General features: G+C 41.6%; 2 protein-coding genes across 2 annotated transcripts in view; both read right to left on the bottom strand.

Annotated features, from left to right (window-relative positions):
* Positions 1–4,246: 4,246 nt before the first annotated feature.
* Positions 4,247–9,443, bottom strand: LOC124288647 (BTB/POZ domain-containing protein 6-like). Its single transcript, XM_046725218.1, is given in 4 exon segments — positions 4,247–5,739; positions 5,741–6,348; positions 7,087–7,371; positions 9,336–9,443. Coding segments are annotated over 3 exon segments (1,314 nt in total). The 5' UTR covers positions 7,359–7,371; positions 9,336–9,443; the 3' UTR covers positions 4,247–5,305.
* An 8,620-nt stretch (positions 9,444–18,063) lies between these two features.
* LOC124288644 (BTB/POZ domain-containing protein 6-like) overlaps positions 18,064–19,748 on the bottom strand; it is a 29,804-nt gene continuing 28,119 nt past the window's right edge. The window contains exon 2 of the mRNA XM_046725215.1: positions 18,064–19,150. Coding sequence (XP_046581171.1) covers positions 18,112–19,150 — 1,039 coding nt within the window. The 3' untranslated portion in view covers positions 18,064–18,111. The remainder of the gene's footprint in view (positions 19,151–19,748) is intronic.

Raw genomic sequence — 19,748 nt, 5'->3', positions numbered from 1 at the left:
CAGATACCCATTAACTTGCCAGGTATTTCCATCTAGTTCAAAACCGTGTTAGTGATTGCTGTGTAGTTTGCTGTCTGTGCATGGTGTTGAAGGGTTTCACATCATTGTCAGGGCATCCAATATGTTCGAGGATGCTGAGACGCTCCAGCTCAGTCAGGAGACCACAAGCTTTTACCTGCTTACACAGGAACGTTTGCTTCAAGAGAGGAAATCAAACTTTCAGTAAAAGTTTCTCCAAGGACTGTTCGCTTGGCTTCAGGAGTTACCTCCCTTCCCTGGCGTCCACACTCTGCCTCTGCTCAGCCGTTGACGGCATTGAAGACCACATGCTCCTCTACTACCAGATCATCAGAACATTTGGCTCAGTTCCAGGAAACCAGATGGCTGAAGTGGCCTACAAACAAGCCAGATTATGCACAGCGACTTGCACCTATACAGATTTCCTTTGTTAGGAATAATGTTTTGAACAAAATATAAAAATGTATGAAGAAATATATGCACTGTAATAATATCATGAGCAGATATTTGTTTCAGCAGAATTACAGCTGAAATCATTGTGTATTTAGAATCATTGTGTACATGTATAAGTGGCGTATTGGTAACACAGCCAAATAGTCGACAACTTCCATTCATTTGTGGAACAATATATATATATAGTTTGCATACTTCTGGAATTTCCATTTAGGAAATATTCAGTCATCCAAATTACATTGGGGCCAACTGTAAAAACAAATACTATTTGTAGACATGTCACGTGTTTAGCTGGTGAGTACCGTTGTGGTCGTCCATTGCCGTCGATGGACACGTAGGCAGTAGTCACATGGCGCCTGTCTGGTTCGGATCCATGATTAAAGAATAAACGCCAGTGTATCAATGTTCTTGGTTGAGGATCGATATATGAAACTATGTCAGTCGTTATTGTGTTTTTGTCAGTGCCCACTTAATGACGTCAATGGTAAACACACGTGCACAGGAAGCAGGTAACAGTGCGTCAACCTTCCCATGAGATCATGTGTACTTTACCGGGGCGATGCAGCGACATGAAAGATGAATCATGTCCTTCAAATGAATGGAGGAGCGGTGGGGTAGTGGTTACAGCATTCGCTCGTCACGCCGAAGACCCGGGCTCGATTCCCCACATGGGTACAATGTATGAAGCCCATTTCTGGTGTCCCCCGCCATGATATTGCTGGAATATTGCTAAAAGCGGCGTAAAACCATACTCACTCATGGGTTTCACCGAAGTCGTAAACGTGTAGGACCTCCAGGAAGCTGACACGTCGTGGTCAACTGGTTTACCATTCAAACCGGCTTTAAAACAAAACTCACTCACTCGTCAAGACTTATTCTACAAAAGATTCAATATGTTTGTGGGCCAAGTCGCAGGTGCGTGGTCTCGGTGTGCTGTGGCTATCCCATAAGATGCTCAATCAATGTAGTTGAACCCACGTCACTTCTCTCATTAACTTTTTTCAGTGGTAAAACTTTTCTGCTTGTCCTTAATTCAAAACTTACCAATTTCGCGTTAGGTTTTCAAATTCAGCTCTGCATTGAAAAACACAGTGTGTATGTTTAACAGTAAAATATCTCACATTCCAAGTAAACAATTACTTCAACTGCAATCAGGCCCCACTGGCGTATGCAGATGCCTGTGAATGGTTCTTTCCGAACCCATGATTAAAGAATAAACGCCAGTGTATCAATGTTCTTGGTTGAGGATCGATATATGAAACTATGTCAGTCGTTATTGTGTTTTGTCAGTGCCCACTTAATGACGTCAATGGTAAACACACGTGCACAGGAAGCAGGTAACAGTGCGTCAACCTTCCCATGAGATCATGTGTACTTTACCGGGGCGATGCAGCGACATGAAAGATGAATCATGTCCTTCAAAATGAATGGAGGAGCGGTGGGGTAGTGGTTACAGCATTCGCTCGTCACGCCGAAGACCCGGGCTCGATTCCCCACATGGGTACAATGTATGAAGCCCATTTCTGGTGTCCCCGCCATGATATTGCTGGAATATTGCTAAAAGCGGCGTAAAACTAAACTCACTCACTCACCATAAACGTAAGGATGAAGTGTATTCTTGTATATTATAATTGGAATTACATTTTCTCAGTAAAGTAGAAGGTACAGATAGTAGTACTTTTGTTTTATAATTGAGTCCCATCCGTGATTCGATCCCACACCCCAGAGTCAGGCACCTAATCGGACAGAAGGTGGATGCTTGATATATTATAATGTGTATAACTATGTCAGTATTATATCTGCTATTCGCGACTGTTATGTTGATATGAGCACATTGATATAAAGCTTAATACGCAACATCAATGTCATGTCAAAGATAATACCCGGTGTCTGAGAGATGATGCTTGGACGACATAACAGACACCAGGAAAGACTTGATAGTGAGTGAGTGAGTTTAGGTTTACGCCGCACTCAGCAATATTCCAGCTATATCGCGGCGGTCTGTAAGTCTTCGAGTCTGGACCAGACAATCCAGTGATCAACAGCATGAGCATAAATCTACGCAGTTGGGATACGATGACATGTGTCAACCAGGTTAGCGAGCCTGACCACCCGATCTCGTTAGTCACATCTTACGACAAGCATGGGTTGCTGAAGGCCAGTTCTAACCCGGATCTCCACGGGTCAAAGAATTGATAACACCATGGTGTAGGTGATATTGACAATGGATACATACGGCAGGAGGGTAACATGTTTGAGGTGAACAATATATACATATTTATTTGCAGTATGTGAATTTAAACACAAATTAGTTCATATAATAAGTCAAACGCACAAAGCTTAAGAAAATGAAACAGTACAAGTGAAAAAGATTTTACTGCCGTTTCTCAACGAAGATGACGAGGTACAAGTTTAATAACATTTTTCGAGAATACATATGTTGGAAAATATTTGTGTGGTCATGAAGAATTGCATTAAAGTGATGACTCGCTGGTAATAAAGTCAAATTGAAATATAAAACTGCTTTAGATACATACCTAACCAGTTTCAGATAACTGAGGAAGGGTTATCCGAACTGTAACCTATACTGCATATAACCACTTTCTTAAGAAACACACAGCCCAGTAACACTGACTGACTGACTGACTGAGTTTAGTTTTACGCCGCTTTGAGCAATATTCCAGCAATATCACGGCGGGGGACACCAGAAATGGGCTTAACACATTGTGCCCATGTCGGGAATCGAACCCGCGTCTTCGGCGTGATGAGCCAACGCATTAACCACTAGGCTACCCCACCGCCCCAGCCCAGTAACACAGCCCAATAGTCAACATTGACTGCACAACGTCCATTCATTTGTGAAACAATAAATAGATTATAGCGTACTTACACAATATATATGTTATATTTGGGATTACAATTTCTTAGTAAATTACAGATTCTAGTACTTTTGTTTGTTTGAGTCCCATCCGAGATTCGAACCCACACCCTCAGATTCAGGCACCTAATCGCCGGCACACAAAGTCAGCCGCCTAACCCGCTCAGCCACTGCAGCTTACACAAAAATGGAAGTGGGACAACTGGTAGTCTGGACTGCGGACTTTCTGTACCCTTCTGATAACTGTAAATTGGCATGGCTCCCACGGCCGAAAGCTATGAATACACAATTCTTGCTTCACAATTTTTGTGGAACATATGTTACATTTGACCACTTTCTAAATGGCATTGTGTATTCATAATTTAATAAAGGAAATAAATATACAATTACATTGGTGCCAACTGTAAACTAAATTATATTTGTGGAAATGTCGCATGTTTTGCTGATGCTAGGCGTTGCTGTGGTCGCCCATTGCCGTTGCGATAGTAACAGCAAGCCTGAATGCTCATGCATCCACGCGGCCGATGATCGAATCGTGATCGGCTTCATCGAGTCGTGGCATGTGTTGACGGTTGACGGTTGACGGTTGACAGCGGCGTAATACTATTTGCTATTGATTCATGAACACATGCTCCGGATATAATTATACATTTCAAGGTCAGCACACGCATATTGGAGTGTCAGATTTACAGGGAATGGAACCGTTGTGATCACTGCCTCGGACCCGTCTCCTCAAACTTTCGAACAGATCCGTATGCATGTAGTAGCTCAGTGTACGTGAAATGCTCAAATAAAGGCGGGGTCAACCATCGTCACTAGTACGTGTGTACCAAAGCAGGTCACTTGCTACATTTCAATCGATTCCGCTTTTTTAGTTAAGGGACCTTCAAAAATAAGGAACCCTCCCTCTCTTTCTAGTTTATTCTAAAATCTACGAATACTTTGAAATGGCCACATCAAGGGATTACTGCAGTATCAACATCAGTTTAGCCGCCATCTGTACATCACCAACTCCATGGCACAATGCTACATGCACGTTTATTTTGCTGTCAGACTGGACAAGTGTCTCTCTATACTAGTATATGGTTCATGTTTATGTCGCCTTACAATTGTATGTTCGGTGAGTACTGTTTACTGACTGTATGAAGCTGCATATTGCTGCATGTAATAGCCAACAATCGAGACATAAAAATACCTCTACGAATTTACTGCTTTTAAGAAACTGAACAAATGAAACAAAAATTACACTCGATCAATAAAGCACAAATTCAAGTACTTTTGCAGATTGGTCCTCATCCGGGAATCGAACGCACATTGTCAGAGTGAGGCATACAATCCCCTCTGGGGTTCGAACCCCCTGTGACGGGTGTGCGGTTGTTTTTGATTGGAGTAGACATATTGCATTAAATATGATTACAATTTATTATTATTGTCGTATGTGTGTGTGTGTGTGTGTGCGTGCGCACGCGTGCGTGTGTGTCCGTGCGTGTGTGTGGTCAATGTACTTTGCACAAAGAAAAGCCCGTCATTTCCCCCCAACCATACAATGACGCCAAAGTGGTTTATATCAACCATATCTGTTGACACACTAAACTTACATTAATGTTGTGTTTTCTAATATCTTCGGTTTTTACCAGAAACAATAAAGGTAAAACGCTTTGATAACTGGAAGTATGAGAGTGAGCAGCAGCTAACGCAACTTGACTTCATTAACATCATTATATACTTTCCACATGTTATCAAGAATTGCAATTCTAATAACACAAACTAGCAGATAACAGCACAAAATGTGCTGCCAGTTCACATTTGGGCGTGATGTAAGGGAGAAAACTCATGCATGTACTCTATTTACAAAGAGGCAATATTGAAAAAGCTTGTGAAGGACGCAACGTGTATACAAAACAAACCTATCTTGTAAAGGAAAATTTAGAGAACTGTTTCTGTATGGTAATTTGATCATGCAATACGATATAGGAGAGATGGAATCTGTCCTTCACTGACACAAGTGTCATTGTAACTGTATTGTGAGTTTCTGAAGGTAAACGTAACACCGTCAGGACATAACAACTCTACTTTTCCATTTTGTCCCCCAAAGGTCTTTCTGCCTTTTATCAGCACTGCCAGCGTATACCACACTCCGGCTGCCATGGCAACAGGCTCCTCAAACGTCACATCAAATAATTTACTGTTGACTGTGTACTCAGTTCTATCCTGAATTTTGCTCTGGAGAACATTTTCCTCGTTTCCAAAGTAGGTGGTGACAGAGTAGGTAGTTGGTGCAGACTCACTTTCAGGCCCATACAGTCTGTATCCACAGAGCATCAGGTTTTGGCTGCTCTGGAAGGAAATGGCATCGGTAGTTTTTCCATCAACATTCCAGCCATAACTAGTTTCTATTGGAAACCGTGTTATGGACAGCGCGGGTTCTTCTTTGTCTTGGCTTGGTGTTGAAGGGTTTCACATCATTGTCAGGGCATATTATGTTTTCCAAGATCTTAAGACGTTCCAGATCAGTCAAGAGACCACAAGCTTTGACCTCCTTAGCCATGACCTTTTGCTTCAATAAAGGAAATCTAACTTTCAGTAAAGACTCACCAAGAACTGATCGTTTGGCCTCGGGAGTTGCCTCCCTTCCCTGTCGTCCACACTCTGCCTCTGCCCATCTGTTGACAGCATTAAAGACCACGTGTTCCTCGGCTGCCAGATCATCTGACTCCACGATCTGATCCACCAACACTTGGCTCAGCGCCAGGAAACCAGCTGACTGTAATGACTTCTCACCTCCATCTTTTATTACGGTGAGGGCCTTTTGAAACAAGGGTCTTTGATCAAAACGATCAGCAGCATCTAGAATCACACAGGCATTGTCAGTGTTGAGGTATTTCTCAAGAAACTCCAGACATTCTGATTCCAAGGCAGTGATGGCATATTTCCTGGAGGCGTACAGTAGAGCGGTTATGTTGTCAGCATCCACAGTTGTCTTGTCAGTGTAAAGATATCTGAATGAAGATGTCAATAGACAAGATGAAAGCCATTCCATTGTTACAAACAAAAGCTAGTGATGCCTATGTACACTTAAGAGCCCTTGCACAGCACAGCAAAAGGAAAAAAACCAAAAACAACCCAAAACGTCAACCCAAACAGTAATTATCAATAGATCACTCTACCGTTCGAATTGAAGTGTTTGTTAGAAAATTTAAATTCTGCTTGCTGTAATTGCATAACTGAAATGACACCTGGGAGTTGTGAGTGAGTGAGTGAGTAGGGTTTACTGCTGATTTGAACAGTATTTCAATAATGAAATTATCACAGGAAGACTGAACGAGTCAGAAATACCTAATTAAGTGAACGAGAGATCATAGTCGGGTCACTTTTGAAATTCCTTGCAATGATCAGCGGATCGTGGGATGATTAAGGGGAGACAACCATCCGTTCTACGGTCAATCATAGTATCCAGACCGACCCTGAGCATATGATCTATATATTAAGGTCTGACATTTTGACATAATGGAAAAATATTTCTGAGTTCCAACTTATCAACATTGTCATAGCTTCTCTGAGAGACATCGAAGGAAAACCCAGTTTTATGGATAGTCAGCTTCGTTATTGCAATGGGATGAACACATGCTTCATAACGGTGTTAGTACCTACACCGACACCTCGCACTCATTGCAATAAAGAAGATGACTATTCATAGAACTTAGTTTTCCTTCAATAACGTCATGATTAAAACTTACAGGAGAAACTGTTTGAAATGGTTGTTCTCTATGTCCGGAACACTGACATCGGATTTCTCCGCCAGGGGGCCAGTAAACATGGCGTGGAACACACAACTTCTGCTGATGAGGACGTAGCGGTGGGCCTTGATCACATGACCCGAATATCCCACTCTGAAAGTGACGTCACACGAATCTTCCGCTAGGAACATGTGCAGATTACATTCAGCAAGGGTCTTCCCAGCTTGCCAGTTGTCAACAAACCCCGTTGGTTGGATGTCTGAAGTCGCCATTCCGTTGGTAAATCTGGAACCATATGTCTCTAAATATCAAGATGTGTCCTTTCATCATGTTGTACATTAAAAGTCGCCATTTGTATCTGAAAGTTGATATACAATGTAAAAAGCTCTGGCATATCAATATGACCAAATAGGCTCAAGATAATATTGCTGATACCCAAAGAGTACACAAGTATTCCTTCATGGTTCAGACATAAGCCATTGTAGAATTACAAGTGATAAGGTGGAAGGAGAGTTCGAGATCGGCATTACCTCGATAGTGGGACTAAAGTACTCAGGTAAGTTAGTCATTTCCTTTCAAAAACATAAGATTGACGCGGTAACCATTTTGTGTTGGCATCTCAGATGTGTGTACAAATGTGACAACCATGATATCCATTGTTTTGTAAAGACTACGGTAAGACTACGGTAAAGGAAGACTATACAGTTAGCTATGTGTGAAGCATTTACTATGTAATAAAATCTTGACTTATGTGTTTATCTTGTGTCGAGCATATGTGTTCACATATGAGTGAGTGAGTGAGTATGGTTTTACGCCGCTTTTAGCAATATTCCAGCAACATCACAGCGGTGGACACCAGAAATTGGATTCACACATTGTACCCATGTACACATGTGTGGGGAATCGAACCCGGGCCTTCGGCGTGACAAACGAACGCTTTAACCACTAGGCTACCCCACAGCCCCTGTTCACATTCCATCAAACGTGAATAGTCCACACAAGACTGACATAGATGCAGAAACACTGGACTAATATCTGGTCTCTGAAATGAAAATATGTTACAGAAACAAAATACTTATTTCCTAATACAATAAAATATGGTAAAATGGGACCCAGAGACTGTCTTTATTTTCAGAAACTCTGATAATCTAGACTTGTCACATATTCCAGACTTGCATGGGCTGTATCGGGTATATCTGTTAAAGGTATATCTGTTACAAGGTATGTATGAGAAACCACAAAAACACTGAATTCCACCCCAGTCATTTGTGATCACTTTTCTTGTAGAAAGGCTTGATGTGAAACATACCTGCGAATACACAATGCCATTTAGAAAGTGGTCAAATGTTATATTTAGGATTACACTTTCTCAGTAGAGAAGAGATTCTAGTACGTATTTCTGTTGGATTGAGTCTTATCCGGGATTCGAACCCACAACCTCAGAGTCCGGCACCTAATCGCCAGCACACAAAGTTCTAGAATCTGAACTTTACTGAGAAAGTGTAATCCCAAATATAACACTTGTTACGTGAAAAACATATCTGGTTTGAAAGTGAGAAACTGTTCTGATAAACTTGCATTTGTTAATATCCATATATCGGTATCTATTCTATCCTTACTCACAGACCCAAACACTGATACCGCACTCAGATCGAATGGTGGACAAGGTGTAAGGGAGGTAACTCCTGCAGCACTTTAAACAGGTTGGTCACGATATTGATATCTTACCGATTTCACCGAAGGTTTAATAAGGGTCGCGGGGAAGTAATGGACGTAACTGAAGGTCTAAACTAACCATGTAAAGCACAGCGCATGTATAAACCTAACGACAGTAAGACTTGACATAAACCTGTAATGCTTCACACCTTAATGTTCCGCTAATTACCAGTGTATCGCACAAGGCTGAACAGTGTACTGTGGCGTGGTGGAAGGGAGGTAACTCCAGTTTGTTCACTATGTAAATCCTCGGCTTCCCATGTGTCCTTTACTAAATTCTAATTGAATCAGTTAGATAATAAGTGTAACAACACTTGCGACTTTGGAATGGAAGTTCGGGGATGTCTTAGATAGCCTGCATCAATATACGACTACGGCGACAACGACACCCGGGCACAGCTATGACAGGTTACACTTCACACCTGCTTGTCAGTGAATGTTGAAACTAAAACCAACAATATTTAACACCAGGTTGAATATAACACCTTTATGTAACAAACGCTTCCATTCCTTCTACATGTTTATGTACTTACCAATATCTGGAGAACAAACACAAACCGGGCTGTCTACGAGGTGTTTCTGTTTGCTGTTAGTAGACTTCCGTGTGTGGGTCACGTGGTCTACTTTCGGTTTATGAGTTGAGGTGAAAGGTTCACTCGTAAATGGATTGTGAGGCAACTTCATAAAAATGTTAAACGGCTCATTGTTAATAATGAAATACAGACATAATTCCATTGCAGATATGTCATAAAAATACAACACAAAATATCATACTTTACTTCTCAAAGTTTTATGCGGCAGCAGTAGAAACTATGTAGAGGTAACACGGGGGCCTGTCGGGGGACATTCTCGGAAAATATGTTAAATAATTAATTCGCTCTTTTAGATGAATATGTATGTTGGGTACCGGCATTGCAGTTGTGATGGATGTGAAAACAATCTTTTAGGAAGAACGGTATGGTGCTCTGTGAAGTTTTGAAGTGGAGAGACCATCCCTTGTGATGTGATTTTATGTTTCCTTCTCATTCATGATCGTTAGTTTCATTTTAGATACGCGTGAAGAGAAATGAGTTTAATTATGTCCAAGGTGATGCTTATATGCGATGCGTGTAGTTTGTTCAAAGTGTATTTTCAAGACGTTGATATGCCCGATTTTACTGAGCAATAAGCCAGCAACATCACGACACCAGGAATGGGCTTCACACATTGTACCCAGGTATCCAAAGCTTGTTTTGGGCGTTCGAGCGTGAAAGCGAAAACCCACAACACCCACTACCCCCTCAAAGGTATACGCCAAGGATATATGATATACGAGGCTAATAATAGAGGCTGAAATGTGCTTAAAAAATGTGGAATAACAACAATAACGAAGCACTGATTAATATTGGATATTATATGCCATCGTATCCCAGTTTTGTAGATCGTTCGTTCGTGTATCACTGGATTGTTTGGCCCAGACTCGATTATTAACAGTCCGCCGCTAAACAGCTGGAATATTGCTGAGTGCGGCGTTAAACAACCAACCAACCAACCAAAGATAATACCCCGGTGTCTGAGAGATGATGCTGGGCTGACATGACTGACACCTGGCAAGAATTGACTAGGCCGTGTAGTTGATATTGATAGAGAGGCTGTGGCAATTGGAAACCCTTCAACAGGAAGGTAATTTATTTGAGGTGAACAGTAAATATACGTGTATCTGCAGAATGTGCATTAAAACCACAAATGAGTTCATACACTGACGTTAGATACACAAAATATAGAAGAAATTTAAAAGGTACACGTGAAGTAATATTTTACTTGCGCTTGCAGAAATGGCATTGCGCACATTATGTTGGCACAGTTGACATAAGATACATTATGTTGGCACAGTTGACATAAGATACATTATGTTGGCACAGTTGACATAGGAAATACAGGACGAAGTGTTAGGAAATACAGGACGAAGTGTAAATCTAAGAAAAGAGTGGTTCTGTAGTAAAATGCGCAGAACACCGACCAATGCCTTCACTAGAGTGGACGACAATTAGTATGACAATATCACATTATCAACTCATTATGTTGTGATTAGTACAAACGAGACAGTCTGAATTTGGTTGTTTCCATGCTCAACCACCAGAATCCCGTCCTCCACCGACACAGGTGCGCAACCCACGGCAAACAGGTTGCCCAATTCGACAATGGGGTGCTGTGGGCCAAATATGCCCCAGGGTCCACACGGGGGTTGAAGAGAAGACTCTAGCGTTACCCAGCATCCAACACGAGGAGGTGGCTCTTAACGGGTGCCTATTGTGATTAGTACAAACGAGAATTTGAATTTGTCCAACTATCAACGCTCTCGACCAATAAGCCTGGATACGTATCACTGTAAAATGATATCATGACAGGCGCATATTGAACATATGCATCACTCTGAGAGTGTGGGTTCGAATCCCGGATAGGAAAGTCCTAAAACCTGTATTTTACTGAGAAAGTGTTATCCCAAGTGTAACATATACACTACATATGACCACTTCCTTAAATAGAAGGGACAAAACCTTTTTCCACATTCATAAGAAATCTCTGCCAAAAACAGAGTCGATTGTACAATTGTGACTATATTAAGACAGCTTTGTTTTGTGTCCGTTAAGACGACCCTTAGCGCTAGGTGTGCTAAAAGTGCTGTCAGGCCTCGATTTGGGGAATTAGCTATAGGGAGCGAGCCTTGAAACAAGAAAGGAGAGAGCTGTGAGTTCCTTGGGTTTATTCAAGCAAGTATGCCTGAGATGGAAGAACCCAGGATTTTATAACCCACAGCTCTACTCGTTTGTCATTATCAAGTTTCTCTAAAGTTGAAGTTTCCATATGCGTTATCTACCCTATGCTGACAAGGTTTACTACACGAGGTAGGTGGTAAGAAGATGATTAAGTAACAAGGTTTGATTTTTTTTTATGGTGTAGCCACGGTCAGCTTGCGCCAGCTGCTTAACAAAATACTAGTATCTGTCAGCGCTTGACCATGGCATTTACGACAGGACAAAGAGGATGGCATGGTGGTAATCTCGATCTTGTTCAACAAAAGTTGATTTTCGATTACGACTTAGTAGGTGGTAAACATGCTCCTGCTGGGATGGCACTACTTATCTGCACTTGACCAAGGGATACATCCGAGAAGAAAGGCCGGAGCCGACACAGCTCACTAACTTCATCTTTGATTAATTAGATTAAGGTTGGCGTGGACGCATTTGCTAACTGACTACCATTGCGCTTGACATGCTGGGCTACAAACAAGACAGACTATGCACAGCGACTTGCACCTATACAGATTTCCTTTGTTATGAATAATTTGTGAACAAAATATAAAAATGTATGAAGAAATATATGCACTGTAATAATATCATGAGCAGATATTTATTTCAGCAGAATTACAGCTGAAATCATTGTGTACATGTATAAGTGGCGTATTGATAACAGAGCCAAATAGTCGACAACTGCCATTCATTTGCGGAACAATAAATATAGTTTGCATACTTCTGGAATTTCCATTTAGGAAATATTCAGTCATCCAAATTACATTGGAGCCGACTGTAAAAACAAATTTTATACTGAGTCAAAAATGAAACTTCACAAAATGTTATTTGAAAAAATAATGAACTATTTTTCTCTGATGATACATCTATGTATCCGAAATGGGATCCCTATCTTTCGACTCTAGAAAAACGCTAGCAAAAGCCACTCAAACCCATCCGTTCGTCGTGCGAATGACGTTAGTGCCAAATCAGGTTTTGCACGTGCAGTCGATCACGTGATCTTCGCATCGAAGTTTTCTTCATATGCATGTGTTTGCATTGGCCTCAAGAATTGAAAAAAACACTTTTAAACCACAGTGCTAACGGTACTTGAAATGCCACGATTGTCAAATGTGCAACGTGAACGTGCCGTTGGCATGTTGCAAGCGGGAAGATCAGTTATTGACGTCGCAAGAGCAATGGGATGCAGCTGTCGTACTGTGTATGACTTGCGAGGTCGTCCACAACAAACTGGCACGTCACCCAACGGGTCGTCCACGTCACGTCACGAGCAGAAGACCGTCAAATCGTCCTACGTCACCTACGTGACAGATTTCTTCGCCGGCTACACGAACCAGGGCTGAGATGTTTAGAGGTCGACTGTCCTCACAGACCATTCGAATTCGGTTGAGGGCTGCCAATCTCCATTCTCGACGTCCATATCGTGGGCCAATATTGACGCCGTTTCATCAACGTCAACGTCTGCTGTGGGCCCAACGACACCTCCGATGGACCCAGAGAGACTGGAATCGAGTCGTCTTTAGCGATGAATCCAGGTTTACCCTCAGATTCGCGGACGGCAGGCATAGAGTCTGGAGACGACGTCGTGAACGGTATGCCCAATGTTGTGTACAGGAAGTCGACAGATTCGGGGGCGGAAGTTGCATGGTATGGGATGCTTTCTGTGGAACAACCGTTCCCGACTTCTGGTCATCCGTGGAAACCTCACAGCTGCTGCTTACCGCGACCAGGTGCTCACCCTGAACTCGTTCCTTTCATGGCGGCTCATGGCCCAGGTCTACAGTTCCAGCATGATAATGCTCGGCCGCATACCGCGATGTTGACACGAAATTTCCTTCAAAACGCTGGAATCAACGTCATGGACTGGTCATCGAGGTCCCCTGACCTTAATCCAATAGAGCACGTTTGGGATGCACTTGGGAGAAGGCTTCGTGGTCTTAGGAACCAGCCTCAGAATTTGCAGGAACTTGGCGCTGCCTTGCAAGAGCAATGGCGCAGAATCCCCAACCACGTGTTCACAAGCATCAGGCAGTCGATGAGGAGACGGTGTTTAGCAGTGGTGAATGCGCGGGGCGGCCATACACGATATTGAACTGAGAAATTTCGCATTTTTATTCTTGTGACTTGACATTCTGTATACCCATGTTTTGGAACGGCGGTGTAGCCTAATGGAACTGATTATGTCACTGTCAGTGTATCGAGTACATCACACAGATCTCAGCAATGAAATAATAACAATTTAACCATCTTACCATCTCTTGTTCTTTTATAGTGCCCTGAAGAAAGAATGTGAAGTTTCTTTTTTGACTCAGTATATTAACAAAATTTTAAATGAACCTTTCTAAAAAGTACTCTTCTCGAAGCCCCAGACTTCTGAGCCGTTATAACAACATCGGCTGCACAAGGTTATCGAAGAGTTTCAGCTGACAGTCAATGGGAATATCTAACAAATGTAATTTTCTAAATATTGCATACATTGCTCTTGAGGCTTGCTCGACAATTCTATTTTGAGCTTTACACAATCTACCAGTGCAAGTAAATAAAATACCAAAGATACCTATTCTGAGATCAATTCAATATTTTGCTGTTGTAGCTTGAACACATTGTGTATTTTATCAGGCCTCCTTCCAAAATTAATATCTTTGTTTAAGAAACATTTACAGTTAATTTCCATCTTTTACAATACTCATCAAATAAAAAATAAAGATTTGCTTAGATCATTAGGGTTTCTGCGAATAAAACTATGTCATCTGCATAGAGTAACAAGAGAAGTTTTAAACAGATACCGACATTATGATGAATGTTACTATTCAAATGTTCAGGGCCATTAAAATTATTGGTTAATAAATACTCTTTCAGATCATTTAGGTACAATGCAAAGAGGAATGGGGAGAGATTTCGCGCTTGACTAACACCAGAACAACAATGAACATAATCACTGGTGTTACCAGTGTATGAAACACATGACTTAATACATTTGAACATGTTACGTATGACGAGGTAACATTTACCTGAAATATTAGATTTAATCATCTTACTCCATAAACCAGAGCGCCACACAGTATCAAAAGCTTTACTACTGTGAGACGAACTTAAGAATAATGCCGACCTGTCATTTGAACCCGTGAATCTGAATAGCGGTGCAGTCCATTTTACCATTAAGGGGCCGAGGGTATGTAAAGCGATAAACTGCTGTGAAGCGTGTCAGTTTACTCTCGCTCTTCTGGAACGGGTTCTATTTGTTATATTACGGTTGACGATTTCCATACACAACCCAATAAAACACTCGAATATTTTTGTGTTTAACGATAAAAAGTACCAAAGGTTAATTTCTGTCCTAGCCTTAGGTTCTGTGTGTGTGAATATTTATGGATAATACGTTTGTGCTGTCCTCGAGGGGAATGAAATAACGTTATGTAAATTCTAAAATCGGGGTACGAATAAATAAAACAAACAAAACTTAGTAATCCATTGCCCAGTGGTAGTTTATCTGCTATTTGCTATATGTAAGTCTCTTGAATCTGCTACTCGTCATCAATATCACTGTCATCAGTATCGACGCCAAGTTCGATGACAAGTTTTCGATTTCATCCTCTAGGGCAATTTCTCGATGCCAGTAACGATCCTCAATTTCCATCACATGTCTGCAGTCTGACCATTCCTTCTGGCCAATATATGCCAATCGTTCGTAGAAGGCCCTCTGTACAAAAGCCATTTTGAAATCTAAATTCTGGGACCCAATCCAATTTTTCAAATTCGCCCAAATTAATTCTATGGCATTAAAATCGGCGCGATAAGGAGGTAATCGGAAAACAGTATGCACATGGGTTTTGTGAATTTCATCGACATGATATACGGGGCCGCGCGGACGTGATTTCACAAGTATAAGCAATTCAACCTTCAACATTGAATGTGTAAAGGTATATCATGCCTTGTAGCCATCATGATTTGATTTCATCTTTCCGATTGGCAGTTATTGGAGCTTTGTTTGTCGTTTTGCTATGGTAAGGGGCATTGTCCATTATAACTACTCGAGTTTGGGGCAGATTGGGGGAATAAATTTTCTTGCAACCAATTGTTGAAATTCATTTCGTCATGGTAATCGTCGCTCTTTTGTTTTGGCTTTAAATATCAAAGAAGCGAAGCATAGGAATGAACCTCACTTGTACCAGCATGGACTATAATTAACCTTGGACCTGTCCCGATGGTACCCGAATACCGTCAACTGCTCCCTCCTCATCAGTTTGCCAACATTTTGATACTGTGTGATGGGCGTGTACCCATGTTTCGTCGATGTACACGATTGGACTGTTTTGAGATATCTCAAACGCCATGCAACAGTGTCTTTTCGCTCCATTAGGACCTGTCTGTCTGAACGAGTTTTCCTCCATTTGAAACAATTTTTCTTAAACATTTACGCATTGTTTCTTTACTCCCCTGTATATCCCAAATCATCAGTAGCCATTTTCATAATGCTTGTCAGTGTTGGCATTGTCTTGGTTTCTGTGTAGCAGTGTTGAATGTACTGGCGAATTGCGCATTTATCAAAATCATCAAATTCAATTTTCAATTCGATACGAGTGCGCACTTTCTCTGGGCGTTTGAACTTACTGGTACCCATTGCGGGAACGCATTTACCTTCGTCATTTATTTTGAGCAAGGTACTGACAGATATACCAGTAGCATCTCTGGCTTTTTGAGTGCACTGTGTGTGCTGTCAGAAATAGCACACATGTACTGAATGACATTGTAGGCAACTTCACGTGATTGTGAATGAATGACTTGACCTCGTTTACCCAATTTAGAGTGCGACATGATAAGTTTCAAATACCTGCAGAGTTTAATACTCTTTTAACAGTCCACTTTGCAAGATACTAGTATACAAATCCTCGAGCAGAAACACGACGCTTCCGAATCATTGCGTAGAAAGTGATTACTGCAAGGATCACAAATATCACGTGCGCAAAGTTTTCACACCTGTTGCCCCTTCGAGTGGGTAGTGGATCAGTTCATGGCAGGCTCCCCTCTCCTTTCACAATCGCGTCTTCCGCGCACCTCATTCTAATGTTGGTTGGACAGGAAAATCATCGAAACAACAATACAATTTCTTATTTTGGCTAAGATAAATATCAGTTACAGATGTTAAAAGGTACATATTGTCAATATTTGAGTAACCCTTTCTAAACCCGCTTGCGCTTCACTTATCAAGCTGACCTTATCGGAGTACCTTGTAGCCTCTTACACAATACGGAAGTGAACAGCTTACCGAAGCAGCTTAATATTAAGATTCCACGGTAATGAGAGTGTGGTTGTGAGTGGGAGATGGTCAGACTCCGTACGAGAGACACACATAATGGTATAGTCTGGTGGGCTACAACCGGTGGGACCAATCAAGATATGTATAGTCACCCTCACCTGAGAATCTGCCATGTAACATGTACCATCCAAAATGTTTTGATACATCTAGTAATTATCGTCCGTAGTTATTTACAACAAAATATTTGTTTTTTACGATTTGGGTACACAAGTGGGGCACAAAGTTCCTCATGTGTATCGTCATAAAAAGGTAGAAAGTTCCTCAACAATATGTAAGTTCGTCCATCAAAAAGCTCCAGAAATAATGAAGTCACTATTATCCAAACAATAATAGTCAAGTTCCGCCCGCCTAAAATATGTTAAAACTGCCATTAATTATAAAAAATGCAACCACATTCAATAACGTGAAGTCAACTTAATACGATTAGGAAATTGAAACACCCTCTTAGAACACTATCATTCACCCACGAACTTGACATCCAATCGGAAATATGATATATTCCTCACAACTAATTCATATAATATAACGAGCATCACATGAAATAAAATTATTCTCCTCTTGTTTGACATCGGTACATGTACTCGGCGAGGTGAAGCGTGAAATCTGATGTCATATAGACACAACCGAGAAATAAGCTTTTTACTTGTCCTTATACGCTTAGACACAAGAAACACAGCGTCCAGCCACTCGCCGTGTACACGATGGAAAAAGGATGACATACTGTCACTCATAAGTATAGCAACAGGGGCGCAACCCACGGCAAACAGGTTGCCCAGTTCGGTCACTTTTTACAACCAGGAATTGGGTGCTGTGGACACATTCTGCGACGGGACTACACGAGGAAAAGCTATGCCTACACTATGTTAGAAAGAGATGTCGTTAAGGAAATTGTAAAGAATCAAACACAAACACAAAAATAATCACAATTACTTTAATGCCACTTGTAGAAAAGACTATTTTTAAAGACCAGGGCCTAGATTTTCGAAGCTCTCTCAGCGCTAAGATAGTCGTAAGTTAATGTTAATGTATGGCACTTACGACTATCTTAGTGCTAAGAGAGCTTCGAAAATCTAGGCTTAAAGTTCCTCAAAGCGATCGTAGCGCTACGATAGTCGTAAGTCTATGTTAAAGTATGGGCGTTACGATCATCTTAGCGCTACGATCGCTTTGAGGAACGGGGCCCCGTCCCCTGAGTGCTAGTGATCATTCAATACGATATAGAAGAGATGGAATTTGTCCTTCGACGTCACCAGTGCCATTGCTGCTGTGTTGTGAGTTCTTGAAGGTAAAACGTACATCATCAGGGCATAGCAACTCGTTCTGTCCATTCTGTCCCGCTAATGTCTTTCTGCCTTTTATCAGCACTGTCAGAGTGTACCACACTCCCGCTGTCATGGCGACAGGCTCCCCAAACACCACATCAAAAACTTTACTGTTGACAGTGTACTCAGTTCTATCTTGAATCATGCACTGTAGAACATCTTCTTCGTTCCCAAAGTAGGTTGTGACAGAGTAAATAGAGTCGTGAGACTTCCTGTCTGACCCATACAGTTTGTATCCACAGAGTACAAGGTTTTGGTTGCTTTGGAAGCAAATGGCATCTTTCAGTTGTCCATTAACGTTCCAGTCAGTTCTATTTTCTGTTCGAAACCTTGTTGGTGAGTGTGTAGTCTGCTGTCTGTGCTTGGTGTTGAAGGGTTTCACATCATTGTCAGGGCATCCTATGTGTTCGAAGATGCTGAGACGCTCCAGCTCAGTCAGGAGACCACAAGCTTTGATCTCCTTACACAGGAACGTTTGCTTCAAAAGAGGAAATCTAACTTTCAGTAAAGTCTCTCCAAGGACTGCTCGCTTGGCTTCAGGAGTTACCTCCCTTCCCTGGCGTCCACACTCTGCCTCTGCCCAGCCGTTGACAGCATTAAAGACCACATGTTCCTCTACTGCGAGGTCATCTGACTCCACGATCTGATCCACCAACACTTGGCTCAGTTCCAGGAAACCAGCTGACTGAAGTGACCTCTCACCGTTTTTCATAATCAAGCTGAAGGCCTTCTGAAATAACGAGCTTTGATCAAAACGATCGGCAGCATCTAGAACCACACAGGCATTGTCAACGTTGAGGTTTTCTTCCAGAAACTCCAGACATTCGGATTCCAAGACGTCCACGGCATATTTCCTGGAGATGTAGAGTAGAGCTGTTACGTTGTCTACGTCAACAGTTGTGTTGTCAGTGTAAAGATATCTGAAATATGTTGGAAGACATAAACTAACATCCCGTTCAGGCGGTCACAGCTGGTAAAGCCTGTGCAGACAGGGCGCAACTTAACGAGGACAACACAAAGAAAACCTTCCCACCACGTCATGCATTATACATCAGAACATACTACCATTCTGCTTGCTACAATTACTAAGCTCCATTTATATAGCATCATTTTGAAACACTTTCCTGTTCTGAGTAAGTTAGATTTAGTGTCGATCTAAACAGTGTTTTAATTATGACATTGTCACAGAAAGACGGCAGTATTAGAACTGCCTACTTAAGTGACTTATACGAAATAGAGAATATGGTGAAAGGGTAAAGTACGGGTAAAGTCCTGACAAACGAAAGATCATAGTGGGGTCACATATTGATTCCTACCAATAATCAACGGATCCTAAGAGGCGGAATGGCGGATCCATTTATTCTAATCACACTCATTAATCCTTACCGACCCCGACCATGTTACCTATAGAAATACCGAGGTAGCGAACAGGATAACCTATGGTTTGTTACTGAGTGAGTGAGTTAATAGGAATGTTGTGGTGTATTAACAAGTAATAATGTTATGATAAAAACTTAC

Source organism: Haliotis rubra, unplaced genomic scaffold, assembly GCF_003918875.1.
Source record: "Haliotis rubra isolate DU_JTF1 unplaced genomic scaffold, ASM391887v1 Scf421, whole genome shotgun sequence".
In the NCBI taxonomy this organism is placed as follows: domain Eukaryota; kingdom Metazoa; phylum Mollusca; class Gastropoda; order Lepetellida; family Haliotidae; genus Haliotis; species Haliotis rubra.
This window is presented reverse-complemented; position numbering and strand designations above follow the sequence as displayed.